The 12,093-nt window shown below is 33.9% G+C and overlaps 2 protein-coding genes across 4 annotated transcripts in view; both read left to right on the top strand.

Moving 5' to 3' along the window:
* bbc (choline/ethanolaminephosphotransferase 1 bbc) overlaps positions 1-8,260 on the top strand; it is a 52,152-nt gene extending 43,892 nt beyond the window's left edge. For all 3 annotated transcript variants that reach the window (XM_089631528.1, XM_089631529.1, XM_089631530.1), the window contains exon 8: positions 5,443-8,260. In XM_089631528.1, coding sequence (XP_089487654.1) covers positions 5,443-5,522 — 80 coding nt within the window. In that variant the 3' untranslated portion in view covers positions 5,523-8,260. The remainder of the gene's footprint in view (positions 1-5,442) is intronic.
* Positions 8,261-9,037: 777 nt separating this feature from the next.
* Positions 9,038-11,858, top strand: LOC149423422 (uncharacterized). The gene is made up of 2 exons (XM_089631527.1): positions 9,038-9,937; positions 10,179-11,858. The coding sequence occupies exon 2, from the start codon at positions 10,218-10,220 to the stop codon at positions 11,727-11,729; it is 1,512 nt and encodes a 503-aa protein (XP_089487653.1). The 5' UTR covers positions 9,038-9,937; positions 10,179-10,217; the 3' UTR covers positions 11,730-11,858.
* The last annotated feature ends 235 nt before the right edge of the window (positions 11,859-12,093 follow it).

Here is a 12,093-nt window from a genome sequence, read left to right as displayed (position 1 = left end):
TTTCATTGTTTCTTTTAGATGTCTCTCATCATAATTATATAAATAAATAAAAATAAACCTTAAAACACATTTTTTTTGTCTAGTTTGTGTCACCTGGCTTGTAAAATATTATTATGTATATAAATGAGATTTTTGAGTCGTGGAGATTAAAAATCTAATCTGGGAATTTCTGCTGGTTTTGATACATTCTCAAAAAAGTACTTAAGTGAATTGAAAATAAATTAATATTAAAATTTTTCCCTAAAAATCAATAGAATGATGTATAATTATTTTGATTTTTAGTATTAAAGTTTTTTTTGTGACAGATTTCCGAAAAATTCCAAAGTGAATTACGCAACTCCACAACTAGTTTTATTCAAAGTTTAAATTATTTTTGTCTTTTAATTAGCGCCATGTATTACTAATTTTACTATTGGCAAGCGTAATGGACTTTGAAATTCCCCCCTGCACCCCATTCTTCCGTCCCGGAAGTTAGCGACAAATGTCTTACAGGAAATCTTTGTATGATTCTTCTTTCCTCCGAAGGAATACCTCTCCACCGTCTGAAGTCCTGAAGCACCATTGGTCGTTTAAAGACAGACAAACAGAATAAATCTGATCATGTCAAATGCTTGCAAGCAGTAAAGCACACATTGAATTGATATTTTGTGATTGTTTCATACAGAAGTAGCGTGCTATGACATTTCTTCCGACAACAGAATATTTTGGCTGTACCCAATATTTATAATTTCTGTTTTTTTCCCTTACAATAAGGCCCTCCTTCAACGATACACAATATCTGATATTAATCTTGTGTGCTCACTCCGCTCACAGTCCGTGCATGTCACTACTGAAATCACGAGACCTGCGTACCACCAATCATTGTTGAACTCTCTAAATGTCAAAACTAGAATGCTTTCATATCCTTACTCACAATCAAACAGTTTCTGTACATGTCATCCTTTGTTGACTGTTTTGCTACTAGCATTGATCTAAAGCACGGATTGTTACAAAATTTTTGACACGAGTGATGTTAAAGTTTCGATAACTTGAGTGGCGACAAGCTTGCAATTGGTCGCGGAAGACTGGCATCGTTGGTGAGTTTATGAAATGTCAATAACGTGTGCCTAAGTACGAATCTTAGCACTGACGTATAGCGGTAGTCGCCAAGATACTTGAATCGTCGAGTATCGAATACTTGCATATCCCTATGGAAGAAGGGCCAAAGTCATAGTTTTAAAACTAGTAAGTTTTGCTTTTGAAATGTACCTGGAAAATTGAGAAATTAGTCACGGTCTGTCGCTGATATAGTGTTAGGCATTACGGGGTAGAAATTGGATAAGTTGAGGACAGCTTCTCTTCGAATGGATACCGAATTATGGTACTTGGTGCCACCAGATAGTATGAACAAATCGTCAGTTGCCGTGAAGAGAGGAAAATAAATTACATATTGAACAGAGGATGATTACCAGAAAAATAATATTTATTGAGAACTTTTACATCAGTGGCAGCGTGGTTAAAATTGCCCCAAGTCAATTTTTTCTTTTAAAATATTTTTTTTTTCAATTATGCAGCCATAAAGATAATTCGAAAGAAACATCAGAAAATAGTTTTTATTTTGTGGATATTGTTTTCAAAGAGAACTTAATCGTACTATGAATTTTGAGTTAATCCTTCCTTGCCGATACTATCTGATATGTCCTATACATTATTTCAATATCTCTGTAAATATACTAAACACATGGTTCATATTATAGGTTTTCCTCAGCAATACATTTATGAATTGGATAAAATAATTATAAAACATAAATATGTTATTTTTTGCAACAGAAAAAAATGTTTTGTCAAAAAATTTAAATATATACATATATCTGCGTGTGTAGAAAACTTGCAGAGTGGTGTGGTAGTGAGCGAGAGGGGTACAGAGTTGCGCTCACTGTGCCATAATGCGTGGGTGTCCGTAGTAGCTGGCGGTGTGCCGGCTGTAATGGACGTATCATACTTTTGCATGGCCGATGTTTATCCTCGTTTCAGCACTAGTACATAATATTTTACTTATGTTCACTTATCCATAAGTGCTATTAATGAAATGATTTACACTATGAATATGTAAACTATTCATTTTTATCAAACTTAAAAAAAACCCGTAAAACACAGTTTTTTTTACTATGATACCTATTTTCTCTATCTGTCTTTTAAAAAAAAAATTTTTTTGGTTTGAACCTTCGTATCCAGTAACTAGTATTAGACAACTCTACCAACTGAGCCAAAGCGTGATTGCCACTAATAGTTGATATAATGAATTGTCATCGACAACGAGTCTATCTGCTGAGTTTCAGCTCAATCGCATGTCGAGAAGTGGGTTAATTTCCGCTTTCAAGATTTGCTTTAATTCATTCCCGAAAACAAAACTGAAATTCAATAGTTTATTTAAAAATGACAAAATTCTATCCTGTGTACTGAGTAAACAACACCGTGATGGATAAAGATAATCGCCAAATATAATCTTCCACTGTAACGGTTACAGATAATCACCTAACCGCATGAATATAACTAATCAAATTAAGTGCAACAAAAATAATATTTAACATTAAATACTCTAATAACTGATAACTTTGGGGAAAGCATTATTTAATCTCTAACAATACAGGGTGTATCGGCACGTACCCGACAAACTTTAACCAGCTATTCCTTAGCATATTTGGAGTAAAAAATCTTATGTGCACTTTGCTGTCCGGTAACGTTTTTTTTTAATAAAAAATTTATTATTCATATTTTCACCACATGTCACCACTGTTTTATCCTTTGATAAAGTTTGAAAACCCATCTGGCAAATATTTTATTCGAATTCCGTTGAATAATGCACGTGTGTACCTATATTGGCGCACGTTTACAGTCACAACGAAATAGCACGGCACCATTCGTCTCATTTTTAACTATTATTATTTAGTGTGTGCGAAAGAGCGAAGACGCTTTTTGACACACTTGCTTATAACAGCTGTTTAACACGAAACGCAATGCCAATGACAGTGATGTAGTGTGGAAATTTTAAATTTTTTTGTTTTTAATTGAAAAAAAAATGCTACCGGACAGCAAAGTGCCCATAACATTTTTTACTCCAAATGTGCTAAGGAATAGCTGGTTAAAGTTTGTCGGGTTAGTGCCGATACACCCTGTATATGTATGTATAATCAACAGGTCTACCGGACGATTACTTAAAGAGCCTCGTAACTACTATTGTTCATGAGATTGTTATTACACACTAATAACTAAACAACACAACACAACTAACTAAATATAATATTTAACTTATTTTTTCTAAAAGTGTCCTCGATGTTGTGAAATTTACCGACCTTGTATAATAACACATATATAAAATATGTACCTAGGTAAGTGAATTACTTTAGACGACTAAAGATATGACCGACTTCATGTATTTGAAGAATGTACACGTATAATATATTATGATTTACAACAATTTAATAGTTCGTGTAAATATTGCCCCAATTAAATAAACATATTTTCTTTGACTTTGCCTGCGTGCTTGCATGTGCATGAATTGTATTTTATTTATGAATTTGATTTTATTTCCTCTGATGGACATATTTTTTGTTGTTGTTAGTTAGGTTGTAAATTTAGTCAAGCTTTTCAAATGTCTGCCCTTTGTGTGGTCTATCAAGTGAACAGCGAAGCCTCTTTAATCTAAGTTTCCTTGTTTCGAAATTAGTTGATTTACCAATTAGTTTTGAGAAATGATCCAAACCTCTTTGAAAATTCCTGCAAAATAATTAGCTTTGTAAAAATTTGACACGTAACCGGTGATACAGAGTTACCGAAGAAATTTTTTTTTTGAAAAATGTTATTCACAAACTAATTATTTTATGTAAACAGTTAAGCTTGGTTATAATGAGCACGAGGCGACCGACTAAATTTGCTCCTTATAGCCATTTATCGTTATATCCAAAATAGGTTTTTTAAAAGACATATTATGTACCTACTTACCTGCCTCTACTGTCAATATATTCGAAAAAGTACAGTATATCTTCTAAATACGACTAGGTATTACTCATTAAAAAAATGATTGGAAAAATACACTTCTATTACTCAAATTTATTATCGATGATTGTTTTAAAGTTTTTACTTTCATGCTTCTCAATTTCCCCTTCAAAACAATCAACGCATTATAACTATCATTACCTGGTTCGAGGCTTCCAAGAAAAATATCATCAAATTGTCTATCTTATTATCACTACCTTGTGCGTATTGTATCTACAGCTTGTAAAATCGCACCTGTCATAAATCACTAGCTTGCTGGATTGTTTGGGTTTTGGCTGTAAAATTTTACTCGTCACAAACCAGTGATACACTACCCACGACCCATTCTTGCAGCCCGCATTTCAATTTCATACGGCCCTTTTAACTATAGCCAAAAATCTAAATTTTTAGGGTAATTCTTGAAAACCCTGGCTGATAGTTTTTATAGAGTTTTGGTTAATTTAAGCTACATTTCCTAAATGGAACCAAATTTGAAGAACCGGTTTTCATAAAACGAAATTCAAAAAAATCAACAGAATCCCTAACCCTTGAATATCGCTGTCAACCCCCTCTCCCTCAACAAAAACAAAAAAAATCCACTAGTAGGTTGCGGCCCGTTTGAAAAATAGGCAAAGCGGCCACTCTGTTGAAAAAGTTGTGCATCACTGTCATAAATTCACCCCATGCAGGGTTGTAGGTACTCGTAACTAGGTACCTTCATGAACATATTTATTGGTTTTTAAAACAAAATTGACGATGGGTTGTACTACAAAAGAAGACATAGAAAGGGAACAAATTTGCGAAGCTCAAATTTCGCATCACTTTCATAGTTTTTATGACAATTATGATGATAGATAGCAATGGTTCACATAGTTGACAATCTTACACAGATAGTGCCATAAAAATATATATAATAATATGTAAATTCTTTAATATATCCCAACTATTTTTTCAGACCCATTCATGTATTTTGAAATTGTGTTGAGAAAATTATTTGGTTGGTATATCAGTGAATTGACCTCGTTTTAAGTCAACAATTATATAAAGACAAGGCTGAATTAAAATATTGTTTTGCAATTGCTCATTTTAGCAGTGAACTCGCTATAGCCGTGATCGTTATAACCAAGTTTGACTGTAGAATATTTTGTTTGTACATATTCACAATATCTACAGTAGCATCATCCTGGACAGCATACATAGATTAGTTTTTATATCAGTAAAAAATGCTGAAATAATATTGTTTACATTTATTTTTTACAGATTATTATAATGTAATTTAACATATTTATAAATTCATTTGAGTTACCATTGACACTAGTGATAATAAAATTTCAAAGCATGCCTGTGATTAGTTTTTTGAATAATAAATGGACAGATTTTCGAGGCTTTTCGTATATTGATAATGCATGTGTTTATTGAATTTTTCAGCCAAAAAGTTTGAATCGGATCTATCAGACAGTGAACAGGATGATGAAGTTCCTCTCATTCACTCTTCCTTCACCCCCTAGAGCCCTGAGCCCAGAGTCCTAGAGCCCTGCAGGCCTAGAACCCAAAGGCCAAGCCCTAGAGACTCCATTCTCCACTGTGACAATACATCTATTCAATAGTTGTAACTGTGACTAACACCAACCCTGGTATTAATAGTATAATGGTTGCTCTGGCAAGCAACTTGGGTTAATTCACCTTCCCACTTCATTATAATTACATACACTGGTTATTTTAAAACTTATAATACATTTATAATAACCTGAAGCTCGATTTTTTAATTTGTATGACTTTGTTTAAGTATATTAAATATTAATATCGTTGGTGTGAGTCCAATACCGCGGAAGAACCATTTACAAAAATGTTCAGGATGGACAAAAAACTATCCAGGAACGGAAAGGAAATGAATTTAAACGTCCGTCACTCCTGGATACACTGACCCCCAGATTCCTACCCATACCTCATACCTTTTTCCTTACTAGGCCTTCCTCTCTTTCCTTTCCTTAAAAAAATCCTCCACACAGCATCCCCAAAGATGACATAGGCCCAGGCTAATGTAAAAAAAGTAAATAAAAATCTAGGGTTATACATGCTTTTATTATACAAGCACCAATCAGTGCGGCTTGTTCAACTGAAAGCATAAAAAAAAGTATTTTTAAATTATTGGCTCATACGCTGTATTGAACTTACATGGACGATGTTTGCTTAGTAATACGGTAGAGCGTTGATTATCCAAACCTCAATAAACCAAAACTAGGTATTGTAAACGTTTTGGGTTGCTGCAATGATGTGCTTCTAAGAAAGCAGACAGATGTCTGTTTGCTGTCGAAGAGAGAGATTTAGTTGCCAAGACTTATAATAATCAATATAAGTACATACATACAATAATATAGAAGGTTCTCCATATAACAAATTTTGTTTTCAGTCTTCACTTTATGCACAATCATTCATACTTGGTATCTATATTTTTGTTATCTGATCTAAGCTTGGTCTCAATTTCATAGTTTGGACAATTAAAACTTTACCGGCTCTACTGTAACCACCAGTTTTCATACATATGATACACTTGCCATAAACAGAACTTTTAAAATATATTATGTAATGTATGGTCAGATACTTATGCATGGGTAATCTTTGAAGTAAGGTATGAGATTGCAGCCTAGTATAGCGCTTAACGTAAAATAATTATAAGTTATACATACATATTGTGATAGTATTACCAGGCATTGTTACAAATATGTGAACACTGTGATGTAAGATTATCTGGGAACATGCGGAAGTAATCTCTCCAATTTAGTAAAATAGCAGTTTAAAATTCCATGAAATGATGAAGAAGGTACGCATTCCTGCAATAAATATGTAAGTACAGAGATATTGAAGATTCTGCATATTTTATTACTTATTTTAAACAAAATAATATGGCCAAATTAACATTTAAATTTAATATGTACATGATATCAGTCACTTTTATAATAATATAATATAAGTGTAAAGCTGCATTCAACAGGAATAAAATGAACAGTGCTGAATTTATACAAGCTTAGGAACTTTTTGCTAGCAATAAAAAGTTTATAAAAGTATCTTTAGTAAAACTTACATTTATACCATCGTGGATTTTCGAAGAAAGTTGAAGTGCTGATTAAGTTACATGTTTGTTAACTTTCAAACATAATAAAATAAAAATATTTGATCAACGATTAAATTTGAATAGTGGCAGTCGCTAGATGCGTTCTCAGTCTGAAACTAATTTCAACTTTAAATGTTTTACCCATTGAGGTAAAATTTGACAGATTACAACACCCACATAATTCAATGAAATATGTAATATGAATGTAGTTTATTTGAGTAAAAGGAATGTGTCTATTACATATTATTATTTAAGCCTGTCGTCCCACGGGTCGGAAAGCAATCGACATAAACTGAATGTTGCAAGACCAAGCACAGAAAATTAAGTTCACTTTAGTAAGGTATATGAAGCGCAGTTCATTGTGGAATTTTTCTGCCTATGTTCTTGCAGCAATCATTTTTTGTGGATTGCTTACCGACCCCTTGGGACGACGGGCTTAGTCTTTTAAATAAATTGTTAGATGTTTATGTATTCTCTATGGCATAGCTTATTTTGAAATATTTTTGTTGTTAATTTGTTACATTAATTAGTAAATATCATACCATTAGATTTTTACTTTTATGGGTAAAATTTATTTTTTTATATTTATAAGTGAATAGAAGAACATATTTCTCTTGATGCATGAAGAATTTAAATCAAAAATAATCTTAAGTTTGATTGTGTGACAATTAAGTTAGTTATTTTATAGTTAAATTATTAAAAACTGTACCTAATAATAAATATTGTGTATTGTTGAGGCCTACATTATCAACATCACTAAAGGTACACAGTGTAAATAGGTATAATATAAAAGGTTAAAAATATTAAGTTTTTGCCCAGTCAATAATAATATTATGTAAGTACCTAGTTATTATTTCTTGATTTTATAAGGGTCAACAGGAGGAATTATTCCACAAATATATTGTCCACCACTTGCCCATAAATATATTGTCCACCACTTGCCCACAAATATATTTTTCACCTCTTGCCCCCCAAATAAGTGAAGAAAGAAAAGTTATTCTTATTAAAACAATACAGTTGTTTTATATTTTTGTCATATACCTACATAATATATATTTATGTTAAGTAGATAAAGTTTATACACAATAAAATATTAACAAAGTCATCTGTTTTTTTTTGTTGATTTAGAAAATTAGGGTAAAATTAACAAAATTGTGGAAAAAACGGAACCAAAAATTTTATGAACACAAAAGGGGCTCTTCAAAGTCAAAATACCTACTAATACCAGTAGCGTGCATTGCTCTGTGGGCAAAGGTGATTCCGTTTTTCGTAGGGTAGGCACAGCTTTTTAGCCTTTACAGACTGCACTGATTAATAGTTACTTTTATTGTAGTGGTTCATTTTAGGGGTATTATGCTACCTCCTTCTTTAGCCGATGTTTCCGACAGCATTACAGTGTAATGCTTTGGCTAAAGCAGGAGGTAGCGCGACACAGCATAATACCGCAAAAACGAACCACTCTTAATACTTTTGGCCATGAAAATCTCATGTTTGTCAGTCTGTTTCATGTTTGTAAAACTCCTAGTTCACGTTGGGTTAACATGTACACTTGGCGTATATTGGCCATTGTATGCGTTGGCCGTCAACGTTGACCGGCCAACCTGATTATTGTCAGTTTTCGTGCACATATCAAAAGATGTGGTGCCAACAGCGATCACACATTCAGCCTAGTGCGTTGGGCCAACGTGTACTAGGGGCTTAACATGCAGTGTAACATGTGGAAGTTGATTGGGAAGACCAGTTTGCCAGAACTACTATTTGCTGAGAAAAATCATATGTTTTATTATCACTGGTTTTTCCACGTTTCTGGAAGCTGACCAAAAATATGACTTACATTATATGTATTATAGTGTGCAAGGATAATAATATTACTAACATTTTTTCTGAGCATATTTACAGGAAATTACTAGAAAATGAATTATACACCCAGTTCAAATTACATCTTGAGTATTGTGCTGATGGATACATTTCCTCGGTCCGTCCCTGCATTTGACCTTTCAAATATCAACCAATGTGATAAGCACTCAATTATGAACATCCCGTGGTTCTTATACATCACACTCATTGCAAATATTTTGTTATCTACGCATACTTACAGATTGGTGTATACATATATGTATTTACCAACATTAAAGTAAATCGGGATTCCCATTACATACAGTAAATTTCATTATTATGAGTTATGACTAGGGTTGCCATCCGTCCTGATGTTGGAACTGTCACCGTTATCGAGACCTCTATTGTGAGAAAAACTGTAATGTCTTGATTTAAACCTGCACAATGCAGCCATGCTGTTTACTGATGAGCATTTTCTGCAACCGTGCTGACTATGAGCGAGTAGATACATCCGTGGGCCCGGGAAAGGTCGTGGGAACGGGTTCTTCCCCCTTTCTGATGAGACACCGGCCACTTATGGTAACCCTAGTTATGACTAACCACAAATAATTATATTTGTTTGGCAGTGCAGACCGATATTACACACACATATTATGTTATCACCAGAATGTTTATAATGTAGGTAGTTACATACATATCAGGATTAGACTGTAGAATAAAAGAATTATTCACTATTGAAAAGAAAACTGATGGAATTCATTGCGCTATTTCCATGACGCGGACTAATCAGATAACGCCAACCACAAAACAAAAACTGTTATATTTATTTTAGTGTTCCTCCTCCGGAAGGACTGTAATATTTATCACAAAGACTCTTTGTTAACTTCGTGTTGTGATTGCATTCAGTTGCTAATTAAAATTTATTGACAGTGCTGATGAACTATTGTTTTAATAAGCAATATAAGTGAATCACAGGTAGGTCACACATAATCCATAAAAAGTCAATAATGTTTTGTAAAAACTATTGAACCAGGCATTTATTGGCATGGTGTTTTAGCTGTACATATATATTCGGCAATTTGACTGAGTTGGTGATCAACTGCAAATTGTATCTTTATTTTTCATTTCACACTTTTTCTCCCGATCTAAAAAAGTTCGTTAAATTTTGCCGTTACATTTTTGATAAATCATTATTGCCTTTTTTCCTTCTTTTCAGGATAACATACATTTATGTAAACATATTTATAATAACAAAATGGATTTGAGAGTACCAATCTTATTATTCTACATAATATTATCCTGCCTGTACTCTGTAAACTGTGCGCTAATAAAGGCAGATAGTTGCAGAAAAAACTTTATATCCAAGTGTTTGGAAAAAAGTTCCCTTGATGAAGAAAATTGCGACGATTTGAGATATCCCATGTTGGATTCCTTCTACACTTGCGAAGTGGTAGGAAACTTTGATTTTATGCCGCAACGAATAGGGACAAACAACGGAACCTTTTTTGTTGCTATAAATAGAAAAACATTTTCAATAATGAAACCCGACCAAAGTCCAGTAGAAGTTAATAATGTAATACCGCCGACTCAAGCAGTTTTTGATAAATTTAATAATATGTTTTTTAGTGAGTATGGCACCACGTACATGATGGATAAAAACCACACGAGAGAGGTTAAAATCGTCACATCAGAAAATGATAATTTCAATGAACTGGCTATGGATTATGAAAACAACATCCTCTTTATACTATCACAAAACATTGAGCGTAAAACAAAACTTTCGGGGAGTTTATATTTTTTACAAACTGATCAAATTGTAGTTGAAAACACGGGCAAAGTGAGAGCTACTAAGATACATGATTTCGGCAAAAGGTTTTCTGCTATGACAATTCCAAAAAATTCTAACTTCATTCTGTTGGGGGTTTCTGGTGAAAAGAAAGGGGGCAAACTAATTAAATTGATCCGTAATAAAAATGATCCTTGTCCCCCTCATATGGAAAGCAGGAGTGATTTCCATAAAACATTAAGGGAGGCCACCGAGCGACTCATTAAGATATTCGATGCTGTTAGTCAGAATCAGAAAGGGAACATTGGCATGATGGCCCGTGCGAGTTCCACCGCCATTGTCACTACCACTGATATCAACAAAGATAAGGATGATCAGACAAAAATAAGAATGCTGCAAATGGAGAATCACAGGTTAGAAAGGCAATTGAATATTACAACAATGAGATATGAAAGCTATTCAGAGAAAATCTTAACTTTTTCTCGCAGTTTGCAAAATATACAGAAAAAACCGAACATCACAAAGGTTTCATTCGAAATTAATGGAAATTTAGAAAAGGATTTAATGTGCCTGCCATCTAGAGAAATAGAAGCATTAAAACGAGATAATTTAAATTTCCGCAACCGCGTAGACTTCCTGGAAAATGTACTTTCTGCAAGCATTCATATATTGGATACCATGGGGGGCGAAGGAGCCAGTGACGGTCAGCAGGGTCGGCCAGTTACCACGGAGACCCCAGAGACAGATCCAGAAGATACCAGAAGTAGGGTGGAGGTGAGCAGGGTCCTCAGCACGGAACCTCCGAAAACGGATCTGGAAGATACCAGTGGTCTCCGTGGAGGTCAACAGGTCAGCACGGAACCCTCGGAGACCGACTTGGAAGAAGATGTGCCGGCCGAGACGGACGACGACGCTGCCGAAACTGACGATGAGTACAGAGCTCGCTTGAATAATTTTTTTGGGAAGCCATTCTTGGTATAATTATTATTACTATTAGGTAAGTACCTACATTACTAACATGTACATAAAATACAAATATTTCAACTAATAAAATTTATTATAACCTTTATATAACTACCACTGTATTAAGAATAATTATAGTAGGTGTGTTGCAATATTTCAATAAAATTTTTATATATATTCATTTTCTAGTTTTCAATGCGTTCTATTAATAAGGCGCCAACATGTATCTTCTTCTTCCTAGCACTATCCCAACTCATTGCCTAGGTAGGCTGTTGGGGTCGGCTCTTCTCGTTCTCAGGTTATAGCTTCTTCGGTTCTGAGTGTCGCTTTCATCTAGGCCGTTTCTTTGTAGGATTTTGGAGCATTGGGTCATCCAGGAGTT

This window comes from Hesperophylax consimilis, chromosome 5, assembly GCF_061612785.1.
Source record: "Hesperophylax consimilis isolate HC1 chromosome 5, BYU_Hcon_1.0, whole genome shotgun sequence".
Taxonomy (NCBI): Eukaryota; Metazoa; Arthropoda; class Insecta; order Trichoptera; family Limnephilidae; genus Hesperophylax; species Hesperophylax consimilis.
The sequence above is the reverse complement of the archived record's forward strand: the minus strand, read 5'-3'. Positions and strand labels throughout refer to the sequence as shown.